The following is a 19,840-nucleotide window of genomic DNA, read 5'->3' as shown; positions in this document are numbered from 1 at the left end:
TACTCACGATGGAAAGGTCCCTAGTCTTATGCTGGCGCATAGCTATTACTGTCACCCCAAAGCTAGTGCCATTGCCTATATTAGGTTATGAGCAAGTCAAACAGACAACCCCTGACTGGTATGGTTCCAAGCTTCATGTCAGGATGACCAGCTAAGGAGAATCGTCATATTTGGAGGAACAAGATTGGAAGCTCTCAATGTCAACTTTGCACACTTTGAGCTTATCTTTTAGGGTGGTCCCATTAGCACGTCTGTGCTTGTTTTTTCTTTTTCATTTCTTTCATAAGTTAAAAAAAATAAAAAATAAAATCCAAAAATAATAATATAATGTGATAAAAAAATTATAAATGAAAAATTATAAAAACATACTTAGTCCGATTAGCCTTGTATGTTCAAGTTCATAGATTTTCCCCTCCATAATCGGGAAAGTCTAGTTTCAATGCCTTTTCAAAGTCGCCTCCATTACCTGCTGGAAGCTCTATTGTCTTATTGGATTCTACACTCCCTGTTATGTTTTAGATAGGGCTTTAAGGCTTTCAAAGAGCTAGTAAAACTGTTGCGATAGCCCTTGCAAGGCCTTTTATTGATAATCTTGTTGTTACTTCATGCAAACTATGGATTAAATTAACAAGAAAATTGAGTACCTTTAACCATTCCAAGTTGATTGATAGGAGCTGATTGGGACTAACTAGTTCGTTTAGGTGGGTGAACAGCGCAGTGACTAAGAGATTGAGTTGCTGAGTTTCTTAGCTATCTGAGCTAGCAATTAGTTGAGATTGGTTTTTGAGCTGGCATTTAGTTAGTTATGATGTTAGTTAGTGACAGTTAGAATTAGTTAGTTCCTAGCAACTTGTAACATAATGTATAACTGTAATTGATAGTTGATTAGCTACTATAAAGGGCTATGGTTACTTGTAATTCACCATCTTAGGAAATAATAAGCAAAAGCACATTCTCCTCTCTCTAAGTTCTTCCTCTTCTGTCTGTGTTCTAATTCTTTAGGAGGCCTAGTTCCCTTGAAAAACTACTCATAATCTTCTTAATTCCATAAGAACTAGTGGGTTCTTATCATCAATGCTCTGATATCAAATGTAATGAACGATTTGCAAAGTTGGACTCTTAGGGAAATTAGTTAAACTTGACCAATTCAAGGTAGTCACCCTCCAAGAAAAGAGAATGAGTGAAAGAAATTGATTGAAAGGAAAGAGGAAAACTGTGACAAATTTCTTATTGATGTTCAATACTATTGACATTTGACAAGTATTTATCCAGGTTGGTTCACTTTAAGTTCTCTAGTTTGTTGACTCTAACTCATGTAACTAATTGAGTGAGACAACTGACTCACCAGCCAACTAATTACTACAAACTCTTAACAGTCCTTTCTTTCATACAATAAACAATTAGTAGTAGACAATTAGATGTAAATATTACAACATTTAGGCTCATTACAAATTTTTTTTTATGTAAAGCCTACCTATTTTACTTTGTGCATTTAATAAGGAGTTCTATGACATCTCAATTTCAGAAGGTGGGGAGGCTTGAATAATATTGTCCAGAACATTGATAGTGCTCACGTCTTCCCGTCTTAAAGAAGTCCAATTATCTAAGTCTGGTGTGCAAGATGAACTTGAAGCTCTCTTTGGAGTATTGATCTCTCCATTATAAAAGTATTTTGCTAGTCCAACTGCCTTGTTCCAAACACTTTCAAAGCTAGCAGTTGCATTGCCTTGATATGCCTCTTGATCATATTGATAATTCTTTAGTAATCGAATTAATGATAGTAGGAAACAAATTGTAGAAATGGCCGCCGATATAAGGTAGAGACCCCAAAAGCTCTGGATGCTCAAAGGCTCTGTATCATTGGATGTTTGGTCTGCTGAACACTCACGCGAGGGAGTCAACCATCTTTCTTCTAGACCTGTTAGGGTACCATCTTCTGATAGCTTTAGAATAGCTTCTGAAAAATCCTTCGCTATTGGTGAGCCTTTATGGAATGCCTGCATGGAGGGTAATTAGAAGTTATTCCTATTAAATAAAAAGATTGTCCTCTTCGTTTCAAATGAAGTAAATACTATCTATTTCAGAGTAATAATTTTATTTCACAACAATGTATGAAGTGTCACGTCATTTAATATTCTAAATGACATGACACTCGTTACCCTTTAAACTTATAATTTTTAATCTAAAACAAGAAATTGATACATTTCAAACAATGAAAATCCTAATACATTTGGAATGGAATTACTAAAACAAAAAATCATAGCATGTTTGGACAATTTTCTATAATTAATATTTATTGAGGATTTATACGTTTAGAACATCACTTAAGCTTTAAAACCATTGTATGAAAATACAAGAAGACTTCTTTGAAATAATGAGTTTTAGCCAACATAGAAAACTTGCAGAAACTCTCTACAAAATTGTTTCTTTCCATATTTAAACGGTCTGGAATCCACATTTTCTGCCAAGAATTCAAAAAGACCAATGTAATCTAAAAAAGTGCATGAATCTTTTGAATTGAATTCATTGATGGCCAATGCTAATGTGTAACACTATTGAACTTCTGGATGATCAATTTAAAATTATGTGGAAACTAAAAGATCATTGAAAGGAGTAATTACTACTCACAAAGCCAAATCCTCCAAATCTATAGGTCTGTGTGGAGGTAGTGAATCCCTTGCAATATTTATTGATGAAAATTTTCTCATACGGAAATTCAAAAAAGGCATCAGCTATGATTTTTTCCTTGAAATGTTCTTCACAATCAGATTCAGTTGTAACTGTAATGATGCTCTTTGAATTAAATTTAAGAACATTCTGCAGGTAATTCATTACAAATGAATCATTATCACAACCAATTTTTGCATTGGTGCTCCTCAGCCACTCGATATCTCTAACTGGTTGTAGTCATTGCACAGTGAGCATGGAAGACAGACTAGCAGTGTAGCTTGAGGTTAAGATCAGTACAACAAACGGCCAAACTACCACCATGGCTCGAGTGAGGTTGCTATAAACTCTTTCCCCTGCAAATGTAATTGATTCCATTCATTAGAAATTCCATCCTGGCTGATGTTTAGTCTTTATCTCTGGGGACTCCTATTGATTAGAAAGAAATATCATAATAGGATGAACCTAATTGATCATAAAGGGATTAGTCCATTTTGTAAAATTGGCATTACGTTGTAAGCAAATTATTGCATCAAGTGCACATTTATTTCAGACACTGTATATTTTCCTGTCAAATATGAGCTGCAACCTTGCAGTAATTCTATCATTCTAAACCTCAAACTTAAACCTACCTCTTTAACTCCCACGAATTGCAAAGTACTAGATCTCTTAAAATTATCTAATTACATGTACAGAAATAAGAGAATTTGTGCAATGGTAAGCTAATTATATTACTTTACATCCTGGACCCACAAGTTATTAGGGGTGGGCACAATGAGGCAGCCTTGACGCTGTTTAGACTCCATAAACAGTATGGAAGACTTGATCATTATCTTGTGCTAAGTGTCATAGAGCACTTGTCATGATCATACACATTGGTGCTCATAAAAAATATAAAACATATCATAGACATTGGTACTTACTGTGGGCAAAGGACAGAGTGGAGAATGTGAACCAAAGTGAGGTACGAATCTGATTCTTCAATGGGCCTTTAAATTCTGGATTATATTGATGCTCCAAGAACCATACTATATGCATTGTATAAATCAAGATGATTATTAGTTTTGGGATTTTGGGGTTCCTAATTAGGGTTTGCTGCAATTATAGATTTCAATTGCTAATATTTCCCTCTCTGTTCTTTTTTGTTTTTTCCCAGGGAAACACCATAGAAGATCAAATTCTACCTAGGCTTTGTCTCTTGGCATTTTAAGGAATGGTTAGTAATGTTTTTAATTTAATTTAGGATTTCCTCCCTAACCTGTTCTCTTTATTTATTTGTTAGTAGGAGTGAAATTGTGGTTTTTGGGTCCAATTTAGCATTTTGGTTTACTAATTTGTGTTGTTCGATAAGTGATATGTATTTCTATATATAAATATATGTGTAAGGCCTGATATTACTGGGAAGAATATCCTCCTAACAGAAAATTTAAACTCTTTGTAGCAAGATGCTGTTGTTTACTGGTACACACAAAAGTCATAGCTTCCCCCAGTGTGGTGGTTTTGGTACAGGTATGCTTGCTTTTCATTGCAAGATATTTTGGTCTTCCTCAATGATACAAGGTTGCTTATTCTGTTCTCTTAATGCTTTTGTCTCTCCTTAACTTTTGTTCATATAATGTTTATTTTTTACTATAGGGAAAATGTCATATCTCAATTAGGAAAGGTTGAGGAAGAATAGGGTCAAAGTTGAAGTCCGTCATGGAGATATTATCTCATTTGATAAGAATATCATTCCATATTTTTATATATGATTAGTGTTACTGATGAGGTAGATATTTACTATTTAAATTAAAAAAAAGGTTTGGAAGAGGTGGGTTAGGTTGATTTCAAGACTCAAACTTGGAACACATTGCTTGAGGTGGACATAACTTGCTATCGCAATGTCTTTTATTTTAATTTTCTTTATAATTTGTAGGATTGGTCTTGATTTTGTAGGTTCCTTGAACAAATTGAATTTGAGGAATTGTTACCCTTAAAACATATATTCTAATGCTTTCAAGTGATCATGTTTGACAACCTGCACAGTTATTAACCTTTTTGTCTCCTTCAACTTATAACTTGCATTTGCGTTTGCATTTGTGTACAAAGAAGTACTTGTGTCCACACCGATGCCAGATGGTGTAGTTTTAAAAAGAAAAGAAGGTATATTCTTGATGATGTGTTATTCTATTTAATGGTATTTTGTTGTATTTTTGCTTCTCATAGTGCTTATTACAAGTGGCTGTATTGGATATTGCATGATAGTGGTAATGTTTTTTAGAGACTTTTAATTATTGATTTCGTCCTTTTTAAATGTTGGGCTTTTCTAGGTTTTGCATGTAATTAAAATTTTAGTTGATAATCTGTTTGAGTGATGAAGGGGAAAATCAAACGCCTTGATTTGAATTATATGGAGTAGCAAGTATGGTTAAACTATATATAGGTAAATCATTCCAAATTTTTGTAGCATTCCCTGTTATAATGTTTTGAAGATAAAATGTTAACTATAGTCTTTTTTTTTTTTTTTATATATAAAAAAAATATTATGCAGAGGGTTGTAATTTAGTGCTTGAGTTTTCTAATCACATTTATGATGAGTATTTTTGCTATATGTTATGTATATTAAGCAATTTTTGGGGTGATATTGTCAAATTTTCATCTTAAGAACTTTGAAATCTTTGTGAACATGTACTTTTTTTTTGTTCTGCCTCCTATCCATGGTTGTGGCATGTTCTTTTTGATTTTAGGGTAATTCTATAGATTTCTTAGAGTAATGCAGGATGGAGGTTGTCTAATCTTGGCTTTTGAGTAAAATTTGATGGCCAAAATTGCACCATATTTGTCACAAATAAAAAGATATATGTTGCAAGTAACAATGGAAAAATTTCTAATTGATGTGCAATCATTAAAATGTTGAATTTTGGTTAAAAGGTTGGTATCAACCTAATTTTTAGCATCTTTCACAATTTTAAGTGAATACATGTAAATTTGGTCAAATGTTAATTTTTATGCCTTATAAGGCTTTGAGGAGTACATAAATTTGATTTTGGAAGATGTTGGAAAAGTCAACATCAAGAGGGAGAGCAAAAAACTTTAGGTGGGTTCATTTTTTCATTTTCCTTTACTTTTAATCTCCCAAATGTGCATACTCTAAATGTGGTACATCTATTTTGTTATTTGTCGATTAAATAAAAAAAAAAAAAATGTATATGATAGATTCTTCTTAAGAGATGCAACACAATAGCCATCTCTCTCTCTCTCTCTCTCTCTCTCTCTCTCAATAGTGGAGATAATGATTTCAGAAATTGTGTAAATTGGCATTATGTTGCCTTTTCAATCCCATTGAGGTCTAGCATCTTTGTTTACTGGTAATGTTATAATTTAGATACATCTTGGACATCAAGAACGATTAATGTAATTTATGAAGGATATTTGATTGAATGAGTATGAAATTAACTATATTTGTGTAAGTATTGGAGTGTACTTATATTAGTTATATTTTCTAAATATGATCTCAAGCTCTTGATTATCATGATATCTCATTGTATGTGATAGGTTTTATTGGTTTGGTATATAATTTATACCATGATATTATTTTATTTTTTTATTTTTTTCATATTAGGGAAGTTATTAATAGTTTTTCCATGCATCGCAAGGATTAGCGACTAGTAATTCTATAAAAACAATAACATAACAAAAAATTTTGAATTCTTGCAATTGTCATTTAATTTTCATAAATTTTAGAGTTAGGGTTTTCGTGACTTTAAGTTAGGATATTTGGAAATAAGGAAATTCAGAAAATAATTAATTTGGAGAAGATATAGTCTTTAAAAATGAATGAAATATCACATTTCCATAAGTGAGCTAAGTCAAATGAAATTGGAATGGTTAATTTAGGACATATCTTAAGGGGCACTTAAAAATAAAATCTTTCATAAACAATGAGAATCAAATCATTTTTAAGTTATTTTCAAATTCAAAATTTGGAAAGATAATGGTTTTAAATAAATTAAATTCTAAAATATTTTTTAATAAAAGATATAGTCAATTAGGTTTAAATTTCAAATTTGATTCTAATTAAATTTAAGTCAATTTAAGTTTTGAACTTCTCTCTCTCTCTGTGACTCTACGTAGTCTCTGACAGTAGAAGTTACGTACTCACCATTCCTTGTGAGTTTTCAACCTCTCTAATCTGCTTTCTTATCAGATTAGAATCTCATGAAGTAGCTGTTTCTGAACAGCAGGCCCAGTTTAGCATTTTGTTCAGATAATTTGAAATCTTGGTTATCAAACCATTAATGTCTCATTATGTCAATCTTTCTAAAAAAATCGAGTTCAATTCCTTCAAGGTCAATGTTCTGATATCAAATGTAATGAAAAATTTATGAAGTTGGACTCTTAGGGAAATTAGTGGTAACTAGACCAATTTGAGGTAGTTGCCTTCCAAGAAAAGAGAATGAGAGAAACAAATAGGTTGAAAGGAAAGAATAAATGTATATGACTAGTTTCTTATTGAGGTTCAATAATATTGACACATATTTATACAGGCTGGTTTACATCGAGTTATCTAGTTAGTATACTCAAACTCGTAAAATTAATTGAGTGAGACAACTAGCTAACTCACCAGCCAACTAATTGTAACAAATTCTTAACAACCCTTTACAACACCCCTTACCCCTTCCAACAATTAGTAGTACACAATAAGAAGTAAATATTACAACATTTGGGCTCATTAAAAAAAAATCATCTATAACCTACCTATCCCACTTTGTGCATTCAACAAGGAGTTCTATCATCTATGACATTTCGATTTCTGAAGGTGGGGAGGCCTGAGTAATATCGTCAGGAATGTCGATAGTGTTCATGTCTTCCCATCTTAAAGAAGTCCAACTATGTAAGTTTGGCGTAGATGAACTTGAAGCCCTCGGTGGAGTAATGATCTCTCCATTATAAAAGTATTTTGCAAGTCCAACTGCCTTGTTCCATACTCTTATTGGGCTAGGAGTTGCATTCTCTTCGTTTGGCTCTTGATGATGTTGATAATTCTTTATTAATCGAATAAATGATAGGAGTAAACAAATAGTAGAAGTGGCAGCAGATATAAGGAAGAGACCCCAGAAGCTCTGGATGCTCAAAGGATCTGTATTACTGGATGTTTTGTCTGTTGAACACTCGGATGAGGGAATCAACCATTTTTTTTCAAGATCTGTTAGGCTACCATCTTCTGATAGTTCTAGTATGGCTTCTGAAAAATCCTTCGTTATTGGTGAGCCCTTCGAGAATACCTGGAGGGTAATTAGAATTTAGAAGTGATTCCTACTAGATAAAAAGACGATCCTCTCAATTTCACTTGAATTAAAGACAGTCTTTTTCATCGTTAAAATTTTAGTTTCTGAAAAAGTATAGATTGTCACGTTATTTAAAATTTTAAACAACATGGCACTAGATACGACTTTAAATTTATAATAATATTTAATCTAAAGCATGAAATTGATACAATTCAAATGGCGAGGATGCTAATGCATTTGGAATGGAAATACTAAAACAAAAATCATAGCATGCATGGAAAATTTTATTTAATCAATATTTATTGAGGATTTATGTCTTTAGAAGTCAGAACCAATGTCTGAAATGATGAACTAGTTTTAGCCACCATCGAAAGCTTGTATAAAAACTCTCTACAAAATTGTTTCTTTTCATATTCGAACTGTCTGGAATTCAAATTTTCTGCAAAGAATTTATAAATACCTGAAATAATCTGAAAATGCATGAAAATTTTGAAATTTATTCTGTGATGGCCAGTGCTAATATGTAATATGCTTCTGTTTCTTTTCTGGAAAAATTCGGTATTGAGCTTTATTTGGAATGATCAACTTGAAGTTATGTGGAAACTGAAAGGCCACAAGGAGTTTTTTTTGTGTGTGTGTGTGGAGGAAAGAGAGCATGTAGAAGGAGTAGTTATTACTTACAAAGCCAAAACCTCCAAATCTATAGGTCTGTGTGGAGGTAGTGAATCCCTTGCAATACTTGTTGATGAAAACTTTCTCATATGGAATTTCAAAAAAGGCTGCAGTTATGCTTTTGTTTCTGAAATGCGGTTGATAAGCAGATTCGGTTGAAACTTGAATGATGTTCGTTAACTTAAGCACTTTCTGCAGGTAAGTCATTACGAATGAATCACCATCACAACCAATTGGTGCATTGCTGCTCTTCAGCCACTCGATATCTCTAACTGGTTGCAGTCGTTCGACAGTGAGCATTGAAGACAGATTAGCAGTGTAGCTTGAGGTTAGGATCAACACAACAAAAAGCCAAACTACCACCACCACTCGAGTGAGGTTGCTATAAACTTTCTCCCCTGCAAATTAATGGATTCCATTCATTAGAAATCTCATCTTGGCTGTGTTTAGTCTTTTCTCTGGGGGCTCCCATTGATTAGAAAGCAATTTCATTATATGATGAACCTAATTGATCCTACAAGGGTTAATCCCTTTTTAATATTGGCATTATGTTGTAAGAAAAATCTTGCATCAAATGAAAGTTTCTATTTCAGACACTAGTATATTTTCAAGTCATATATGACCTGCAACCATTCAGATATTCTAGCATTCTAAACCTTGAACATAAACCTACCTCTTTATCTCCCTCTAACTACTAAGTGCTAGGTTTCTCAAAATTAACTAATTACACATACAGAAATAACAGAAGGATTTGTGCCATGGTAAATCAGTTATATTATTTTACATCCTAGACAACCATAAGTTATTAGGGGTGGGTACAATGTGGCAGCCTTGAAGCTAATTAGACTCCATAAACAGTGTTGGAGACCTGATCTTTACCTTGTGCTAACTGCTATGCGTCACAGAGTACTTATCATAATCCCAAATATTGGTGTATATTAAAAAAATAATAATAATAAAATAAAACAGATTATAGAAATTGGTACTTACTTTGAGCAAAGAACAGAGAGGAGAATGTGAACCAAAGTGTGGTACCAATCTGATTCTTCAGTGTGCCATTAAATTTAGGATTATATTGATGCTCCAAGAACCAAACTATAAGCATTGTGTACATTAAGACGACACCAGTCATTAACCACATTTTCCAGGTGAGAGGCTTCAAGAACATCCATGCTGATCCTTCAGGTTGTGCAGGAACTACCATGGACAACCCAGACTCGGCATATGGCTGAGTAAATTCAACATATTTTGTACGGTTGGCTAATATTGTCAAATCCCCAACAACAGCATCGAATGTCTTCCATTGTTTATGGTCCGTACAAAATAAGCATAGTTTTATCAGAAACGAGTTCATAACCGAGAAACAAAACAAAACAATAGACAAATGAAAAAAGTGCAGGTTCTATACAACTTATTTTAGTCATAGATTCACTGCTCTTCCAAGGGTTTTCTCTCTTTCATTCAAACTTAGACTGACTATCACCAAAGTCATTCTGGCAGTGTTTCTTGTTGTGCAAATTAGAAATGAGAAGTTTCAAAGTTATGAGAAACCATAAGAAGAAAATTCTGTACAAATTTATCTCCTCGATAGTCAAGACTCATTTTTCTTCCCACGGTAGCATTGTAGAAATTTGACCTATAGAAAATTTGACTCGAAGGCTCTTTTCTTGGCAAGATCAAGACTGCAGAGAATTTACACATCTCTTTTTCTTTCTTTATAAGATAATCGAAGTTAAAAAAAAAAAAATTAAAAAAAAAAGTTAGAACACATGATCTACTGTGATTGGTAGAATATAAAGTGGAACACCTAAAGGAGAATAGAGGATTTCTATTCAAATTTGGTGGTCAATTGAATTGAATTTCATTTATACTAAATATCAATATATCCAAAGGAACTTTTTGCTAGGTGAGTATAAACAATGAGGAAAATTTTTGGGAAGTTCATAAATATAAGTGAACATATAAACAAATTGAGAAATTAATGGGGGATTTTGTTTGTTTTATGTCATGCAAGTATGAAACACATGAAAATTAACGAAGAGATTCAAGAAACTGAATGGTAAATCTAGAGTTGTTACCTTGTTGTAGACACAATCAATCAGATCCTCATAGGTGCCATTCAAGGGTATGAATTTATAGGGCAGAGAATAAGGCAATTTTTTAAGCACCTCTTTGAAAACATCAATGCACCAACCATCAAATTTGGAATTATCTAGGTTCCCGCTGTAATCAACCTTTACAAACTTCTGAAATGAAGTTCTACCTGGAACTCCAATTTTCAATGGATTTTGTTCAGTAGGCATTGCCCAACCCTTTGGAACTTGAATTAGATATCCTGGCCAAATTACTGGACCTGCAATTTTCTCTGTACAACTTTTCATCTCAACGCTTTTTGAGAACCCAGACTCTGATGTCCAAAAGTCTAATTCTTCGTATCCTTTCTTTACAACATTTACTATCCTCAAAATAGGAGTTTGCAGCAGCTTTCCTGCTTCAAAATGTATTTGGTCACTTAAACCAGAGAAATTGCTTGACAGTATATTTTCTAACATTATCTTTGGGCTAATTGAGTTATTAATCGTTCTCTCTATAGCCTGTGAAATTGTCATAATGCTATCATATGCTTTTAGAGCATAAATTCCAGGTTCGTGATTATGTTCCTCAGGATACTCGGTTTCAAAGATTTTTGTGAACTGACCATAGAAATCTTTATACGAATTACTACTATTAGAATAGTAGGTCTTGATTCCCAAAGCACCTTCCATAGAGGAAATAACAGAGTTATTAACAGAGTCCAGTACACTTGCAACACTCTCGGGAATTATCCAAGCTGACTCTCTCCCTACAAGTCCTACTTTCTTAGCTTCCCTGAACAAATGAGATACCATTGGTATTGATGACTGAAGAACGATAAAAGCCCGAGATTGTGTTGTTAACTGCAGTTTCAAAAGCTCATCAAGAACAAACCCTCCTGCATTAGGGAGAGAAGAAACCGGTGGAAGAACCAATTGATACTCAATCTCTGAATCAACCTCCTGAAGAGCCTCAGATAGAAGACCTAACATCCCCGAGTCACTGCCATATGCATCATCTTCATATATTGCTATAACCCTTCTCCAGTTATAGGCCCGAACAATTTCTGAAATGCATTCAATCTGAGCAGAATCATTGTTAGCCATTTGAATCAAGAAAGGCCAACGATGTTGCAGAATTGGTGAGGTTATAGCAGGAGCTGCAAATGAAAGAACTGGAACACTAGCTTTGTTTCCAATAGCAGCCACTAATGCTGCTTCCTCCCACTTGTTCATGCCAACAATCACTTGCACTTTCTTTTCTTTAATAAGCTCATCAGCTGAACCCAAAAAAAAAAAATAATAAGAAACAATATAATTAAAATCAAATCAAGAATCTTTCATAATCATCCTAATAAGAAAATAACTGACCAGCAGAAACAACTTGAAGGGGGCCTTTCCCGGGGTCTTTGAAATAGAGAGACAGCTTGTGACTCTTTGAATGGTGGTTGTTGAAGTTTTCAGCAGCAATTTCCATAGCTATTTTCTCTTCTTTCGCGATTCGGGAACTGACATCAATGATGGCGCCGATATTTGTAACTTCGTTAGTCGTATTAGCAGCTTCACTTCCATGAGAGAGTGAGAGAAGAAAGGAGATTAGTATGAGAAAGAGGAGGCAAAACTTTATCACTGTTTTACCGGTAATGAAAGGGAAAGCCATTCTGAGAATTTGATAATTACGTTCACCCATAAAGGAAATAAAAGAACACAGAAACAAGTCTCTCTTAAATCTTAATGACAGCAACTATTATACATGGACATGGTTGAATACTACTCAATTCACGCAAACGTGCATGATAAAAAACGACAAAAAATAGATGGCTGGCTGGTTTTAACATTATTCAAAATGGGGAATCGAATTTTTGTTTTTTATGTATCTTTGACTTGGTGCCTTAGTTAGACTTGACTGATTCAATCGAACAAATAAAAACGAAAAATAACAAACTCGATTGTGTGCAGGGAAAGTTGGCTTCTGATGGTCAAATTCAAGCAACTTTTTTGGTGGCAGTGTGTAAGATGTTATTTTTGACTTGTGATGTTAAGAAAGTATAATAAAAAATAAGTTGTTTAATCGCCTCTAAATGCGACCAATGATACATATATATGTGATGTCAACGTTTATAGAGGATACGAAAATTCATGCCAGTTGCCACCCCCATATTATGATATTCAATGCTCAATAATTTTTCTAATAATAAATTATTCATTTAATATTCTCCTATAATATATGAATGAATGGGTGAACTTATCTAATTTTTTTAAAAAAATTTAGCTTATAAGAGCATTTATAATAAGAAAGTTTTTAAAAAAAAAAGTTTTTAATAACTCAAAATACTAATTTATCTATCTTAACACTCCACCTTATAATACAGTCAATATCAAAAGTTTTATTTTAATATTCAATACATTAAAATAATATAAATAAAACAATAAATAACTATCATAACTATTAACACATTAAAATACTATTTTTTTAATGTCAGGATGACCCATTGGGACCCGAGCTAAGGAGAATCGTTGTATTTGGAGGAACAAGATTGGAAGCTCTCAATGTCACCTTTGCACACTTTGAGCTTATCTTTTAGGGTGGTCCCATTAGCACGTCTGTGCTTGTTTGTTCTTTTTCATTTCTTTAATGAATTAAAAAAAAATTCCAAAAATAATAATATAATGTGATAAAAAAATAATTATAAATGAAAAATTATAAAAATATACTTAGTCTGATTATGTTCAAGTTCAAAGATTTTCCCCCCCATAGTCGGGAAAGTCTAGTTTCAATGCCTTTAGAAAGTCGCCTCCATTACCTGCTGGAAGCTCTATTGTCTTATTGGATTCTACACTCCCTGTTATGTTTTAGTTAGGGCTTTAAGGCTTTCAAAAAGCTAGTAAAACTGTGCGATAGCCCTTGCAAGGCCTTTTATTGATAATCTTGTTGTTACTTCGTGCAAACCATGGATTAAATTAACAAGAAAATTGAGTACCTTCAACCATTCCAAGTCGATTGATAGGAGCTGATTGGGACTAACTAGTTCATTTAGTTGGGTGAACAGCGCAGTGGCCAAGAGATTGAGTTGCTGAGTTTCTTAGCTATCTGAGCTAGCAATTAGTTGAGATTGGTTTTTGAGCTGGCATTTAGTTAGTTATGATGTTAGTTGCTGACAGTTAGAATTAGTTAGTAACTGTAATTGATGGTTGATTAGCTACTATAAAGGGCTATGGTTACTTGTAATTCACCATCTTAAGAAATAATAAGCAAAAGTACATTCTTTTCTCTGTGTTCTAATTCTTTAGGAGGCCTAGTTCCCTCAAAAAACTACTCATAATCTTCTTAATTCCATAAGAATCAATGGGTTCTTATCATCAATGCTCTGAAATCAAATGTAATGAACGATTTGCAAAGTTGGACTCTTAGGGAAATTAGTTAAACCTGACCAATTCAAGGTAGTCACCCTCCAAGAAGAGAGAATGAGTGAAAGAAATTGATTGAAAGGAAAGAGGAAAACTGTGACAAATTTCTTATTGATGTTCAACACTATTGACATTTGACAAGTATTTATACAGGTTGGTTGGTTCACTTTAAGTTCTCTAGTTTGTTGACTCTTAAACTCATATAACTAATTGAGTGAGATAACTGACTCACCAGCCAACTAATTGCAACAAACTCTTAACAGTCCTTTCTTTCATACAATAAACAATTAGTAGTAGACAATTAGATGTAAATATTACAACATTTAGGCTCATTACAAAAAATTCTTTATGTAAAACCTACCTATTTTACTTTGTGCATTTAATAAGGAGTTCTATGACATCTCAATTTCAAAAGGTGGGGAGGCTTGAATAATATTGTCCAGAACATTGATAGTACTCACGTCATCCTGTCTTAAAGAAGTCCAATTAACTAAGTCTGATGTGCAAAATGAACTTGAAGCTCTCTCTGGAGTATTGATCTCTCCATTATAAAAGTATTTTGCTAGTCCAACTGCCTTGTTCCAAACACTTCCAGAGCTAGCAGTTGCATTGCCTTGATATGCCTCTTGGTTATGTTGATAATTCTTTAGTAATCGAATAAATGATAGTAGGAAACAAATTGTAGAAATGGCCGCTGATATAAGGTAGAGACCCCAGAAGCTCTGGATGCTCAAAGGATCCGTATCATTAGATGTTTGGTCTGTTGAACACTCACGTGAGGGAGTCAACCATCTTTCTTCTAGACCTGTTAGGGTACCATCTTCTGATAGCTTTAGAATAGCTTTTGAAAATTCCTTCGCTATTGGCGAGCCTTTTTGGAATGCCTGCGTGGAGGGTAATTAGAAGTCATTCCTATTAGATAAAAAGATTGTCCTCTTCGTTTCACATGAAGTAAATACTATCTATTTCAGAGTAATAATTTTATTTCTTGACAATGTACGAAGTGTCACGTCATTTAATATTCTAAATGACATGACACTTGTTACCCTTTAAACTTATAATTTTTAATCTAAAACATGAAATTGATACATCTCAAACAGTGAAAATCCTAATACATTTGGAATGGAATTACTGAAACAAAAAATCATAGCATATTTGGACAATTTTCTATAATTAATATTTATTGAGGATTTATACGTTTAGAACATCTCTTAATTAGCTTTAAAACCATTGTATGAAAATACATGAAGACTTCTTTGAAATAATGAGTTTTAGCCAACATAGAGAACTTGCAGAAACTCTCTACAAAATTGTTTCTTTCCATATTCAAACAGTCTGGAATCCACATTTTCTGCCAAGAATTCAAAAAGACCAATATAATCTAAAAAGTGCATGAATCTTTTGAATTTAATTCATTCATGGCCAATGCTAATGTGTAACACCATTGAACTTCTGGTTGATCAATTTAAAATTATGTGGAAACTAAAATATAGAAAGGAGTAATTACTACTCACAAAGCCAAATCCTCCAAATCTATAGGTCTGGGTGGAGGTAGTGAATCCCTTGCAATATTTATTGATGAAAATTTTCTCATATGGAAGTTCAAAAAAGGCAGCAGCTATGCTTTTTTCTTTGAAATGTCCTTCATAATCAGATTCATTTGTAACTGTAATGATGTTCTTTGAATTAAATTTAAGAACATTCTGCAGGTAATTCATTACAAATGAATCATTATCACAACCAATTTTTGCATTGGTGCTCCTCAGCCACATGATATCTCTAACTGGTTGTAGTCGTTGCACAGTGAGCATGGAAGACAGACTAGCAGTGTAGCTTGAGGTTAAGATCAGTACAACAAAGAGCCAAACTACCACCACGGCTCGAGTGAGGTTGCTATAAACTCTTTCCCCTGCAAATGTAATTGATTCCATTCATTAGAAATTCCATCCTGGCTGATGTTTAGTCTTTATCTCTGGGGGCTCCTATTGATTAGAAAGAAATATCATAATAGGATGAAGCTAATTCATCATAAAGGTATTAGTCCATTTTGTAAAATTGGCATTATGTTGTAAGCAAATTGTTGCATCAAGTGTACATTTATTTCAGACACAGTATATTTTCCAGTCAAATATGAGCTGCAACCTTGCAGTAATTCTATCATTCTAAACCTCAAACTTAAACCTACCTCTTTAACTCCCACTAACTGCAAAGTACTAGATCTCTTAAAGTTATCTAATTACATGTACAGAAATAAGAGAATTTGTGCAATGGTAAACTAATTATATTACTTTACATCCTAGACAAGACAGCCACAAGTTATTAAGGGTGGGCACAATGAGGCAGCCTTGACGCTGTTTGGACTCCATAAACAGTATGGAAGACTTGATCATTAGCTTGTGCTAGTGTCATAGAGCACTTATCATGATCATACACATTGGTGCTCATAAAAAATATGAAACATATCATAGACATTGGTACTTACTGTGGGCAAAGAATAGAGTGGAGAATGTGAACCAAAGTGAGGTACCAATCTGATTCTTCAATGGGCCTTTAAATTCTGGATTATATTGATGCTCTAAGAACCATACTATAAGCATTGTGTAAATCAAGATGACACCGGTCATTAGCCACATTTTCCAGGTGAAAGGCTTCAAGAATATCCATGCTGATCCTTCAGGTTTTGCAGGAACAACCATGGACAACCCTGACTCTGCAAATGGCTGAGTAAATTCCACATATTTTGTACGGTTGGCTAATATGGTCACATCTCCAACAACAGCATCGTAAGTCTTCCATTGTTTTTAGATCATACATGGCAAGCATAGTCTATCAGAAACAAGTTTGTATCTAAGAAATAAGAGAAAACAATAAACAAATGAAAAAGTCCAAGTTATGTCCAACTTATTTTAGTCATAGATTCACTGCTATTTTAAGGGCTTTCTGTCTCTTCCAGAAGGAGCCAATCAAAGTTAGGCAATTTAGAAATGAGAAGTTTCAAATTTTTGAGAAACCAATATCAGAAGACAAATCTGTATAAAATTTGTCTCCTCAATACTCAATTTTCTTCCCACAGTAGCTTTGTACAAATTTGACCTATGGGAAATTTGACTCGTAGACTCTTCTTTGCAAGACGGAGACTAGAGAGAATCTACATTTATGCTTAATTACTTGCTCTTGAAAGCAGCCGAATGTTGGAGGTCTATTGAATTGAATTTTATTTATTCTACTATATATTAGTATATTCAAAGGAACTTTTTGCTAGGTGTGTATAAACAATGAGGCAAATTTATTTTTGATAAGTTCATTAACATAAGTGAACATATAAACAATTTGAGAATTTAATGTGAAAGTTTGTTTGTTTTATGTCATGCAACACAGGAACATTAACAAAGCGATTCAAGAAACTGAATGGTAAATCTAGAGTTGTTACCTTGTCATAGACACCCTCAACTAGTTCCTCATAGCTGCCATTCAAGGCCACGAATTCATAGGGAAGAGAATAAGGCAAAATGTTAAGAACCTCTTTGAAAACATCAATGCACCAACCATCATATTTGGAATTATCTAGGTAATTCCCCCTGTAGTCAACCTTTACTAAATCCTCAAACGGAGTTCTACCGGGAACTACAATTTTCAATGGATTCTGTTCAGTAGGCATTGCCCAACCCTTTGGAACTCCATTTAGAAATCCAGGCCAAATTACTGGACCTGCAATTTTCTTTGTACTATTTTTCATCTCAATGCTTTCTGAGAACCCAGACTCTGGCATCCAAAAGTCTAATTCTTTGTATCCCTTAATCACAACATTTACTATCCTTAATATAGGAGTTTGCAGCAGCTTTCCTGCTTTGAAATGTATTTGGCTACTTAAACCAGAGAAATTGCTTGATAGTATATTTTCTAACATCATCTTTTGGCTAATTGTGTTACTAATCTTTCTCTATATGGCCTGTGAAATTGTCATGATGTAATCATATGCTCTTAGAGCATAAATTCCTGGTTCATGATTTTGTTCCTCGGGATACTTGGTTTCAAAATTTTTTGTGAATTGATCATAGAAATACTTATAAGAATTACTACTATTAGAATAGTAGGTCTTGATTCCCAAAGCACCTTCCATAGAGGATATAACTGCTTTACTAACGGAGTCCAGGAAACTAGCAACACTCTCCGGAATTATCCAAGCTGATTCTCTTCCTACAAGTCCTACTTTCTTAGCTTCTCTGAACAAATGAGATACCATTGGTATTGATGACTGAAGAACAATAAAAACCCGAGATTGTGCTGTTAATTGTAGTTTCAAAAGCTCATCAAGAACGAACCCCCCTGCCTTAGGGAGAGAAGATACTGGTGGAAGAACCAAATGGTACTCAATCTCTGAATCAACGTCCTGAAGTACCTCAGATAGAAGGCCTAACATCCCTGAGTCACTGCCGTATGCATCATCTTCATATATTGCTATAACCTTCTTCCAGTTATAGGCTCGAACAATTTCTGCAATGCATTTTATCTGAGCAGAATCATTGTTAGCCATTTGAATCAAGAAAGGACCGGAACATTAGCTTTGTTTCCAATATCAGCTAATAATGCTGCTTCCTCCCACTTGTTCATGCCAATAAGCACTTGCACTTTCTTTTCTTTAATAAGCTCATCAGCTGCACCAAAAATTGTTAAGAAACAACATAGTTAATATCAAATCAAGAACCTGTTAATCGTCATAATAAGAGAATAACTGACCAGCAGAAACAACTTGAAGGGGGTCTGTCCCGGGGTCCTGGAAATGGAGAAACAGCTTGTGATCAGTCTTTGAATGGTTGTTGAAGTTTCCAGCAGCAATTTCCATAGCTGTTTTTTCTTCTTTCCCAATCCGGGAACTAACATCAATGATGGCACCAATATTTGTAACTTCGCTAGTCGTATTAGCAGCTTCATCTCCATGAGCGAGTGAAGGAAGAAAGGATACTAGAATGAGAAAGAGGAGGCAAAACTTTATAACTGTTTTACCGGTAATGAAAGGGAAGGCCATTCTAAGAACTTGATGACTGTGTTCACCTAAAAAGAACAAAAATAAATACTAAAATAAAGTACAACACACAAAAGTCTGCAACTATTATATACGAACATGGTTGGATAATATTCAATATACGAAAAAGCGTGTAAGAGAAAATGAAGACTGACTGGTTTTAATATTATTCAAAATATCAGCTACGAATGTCGGAATAGAATTTTTGTTTTTCAGTGTCTTTAACTTCGGTGCCTTTGACTAGACTAATTCAATCTTCAAAAAAAAAAACCTCGATTCTGTGCAGGGAAAGGTGGCATCATGGAAGATGTTATTTTGAATTGTGATGTCGAAGAAAGTATATTACAGAATAAATTGTTTAATTGCTCCTAATAGGACCAATGATACATGTCAATGTTTTATTTTTATTTTTTGATTTCTTTATTTCGAAAAGCGAAAGAGAAAGCAAACAAAAGAGGGAAATTTATATGGTAAAAAACGAAGTAGAAAACAAACAACAGAAGGAAATTTAATCATTCCATATGAATGGGTTTTAGAGCATCCACATTTAGCTTATAACTTCTTTTTTTTAGCCCACTTTCTATATTTAAGTCAAATTCTCTTTTTATTTTTTTTTTTCAAAAAAGAAGGAGTCAAATTCTCTAATTTTTTTCTAGATTTCCATTTAAGTAATTTTTTTTTAAAAATAAAATAAAATTTGGCAATAAATTTGGTTGTAACTTAAGGTTATA

At 33.6% G+C, this 19,840-nt stretch overlaps 2 protein-coding genes, 1 long non-coding RNA gene and 1 pseudogene across 3 annotated transcripts; 1 reads left to right on the top strand and 3 right to left on the bottom strand.

The window, feature by feature from the left end:
- Positions 1 to 1,505: 1,505 nt before the first annotated feature.
- LOC115990529 (glutamate receptor 3.5-like) lies at positions 1,506 to 2,003 on the bottom strand. The gene has a single exon (XM_031114354.1). It carries the CDS (start codon positions 2,001 to 2,003, stop codon positions 1,506 to 1,508), a length of 498 nt encoding a protein of 165 aa, XP_030970214.1.
- A 1,802-nt stretch (positions 2,004 to 3,805) lies between these two features.
- On the top strand, positions 3,806 to 4,520 carry LOC115989385. The gene is made up of 3 exons (XR_004091904.1): positions 3,806 to 3,883; positions 4,109 to 4,176; positions 4,303 to 4,520. It is a non-coding gene; the product is annotated as an uncharacterized LOC115989385 (long non-coding RNA).
- Positions 4,521 to 7,120: 2,600 nt separating this feature from the next.
- Positions 7,121 to 12,388, bottom strand: LOC115989384 (glutamate receptor 2.7-like). Its single transcript, XM_031113061.1, has 5 exons — positions 12,050 to 12,388; positions 10,685 to 11,958; positions 9,597 to 9,903; positions 8,616 to 9,004; positions 7,121 to 7,931 (listed from the first exon to the last, which is right to left on the bottom strand). The coding sequence occupies exons 1-5, from the start codon at positions 12,366 to 12,368 to the stop codon at positions 7,443 to 7,445; spliced, it is 2,778 nt and encodes a 925-aa protein (XP_030968921.1). The 5' UTR covers positions 12,369 to 12,388; the 3' UTR covers positions 7,121 to 7,442.
- A 2,090-nt stretch (positions 12,389 to 14,478) lies between these two features.
- Positions 14,479 to 19,112, bottom strand: LOC115990528 (annotated as a pseudogene).
- Between the last annotated feature and the right edge of the window lie 728 nt (positions 19,113 to 19,840).

This window comes from Quercus lobata, chromosome 5 (genome assembly GCF_001633185.2).
Source record: "Quercus lobata isolate SW786 chromosome 5, ValleyOak3.0 Primary Assembly, whole genome shotgun sequence".
Lineage (NCBI taxonomy): Eukaryota > Viridiplantae > Streptophyta > Magnoliopsida > Fagales > Fagaceae > Quercus > Quercus lobata.
This window is presented reverse-complemented; position numbering and strand designations above follow the sequence as displayed.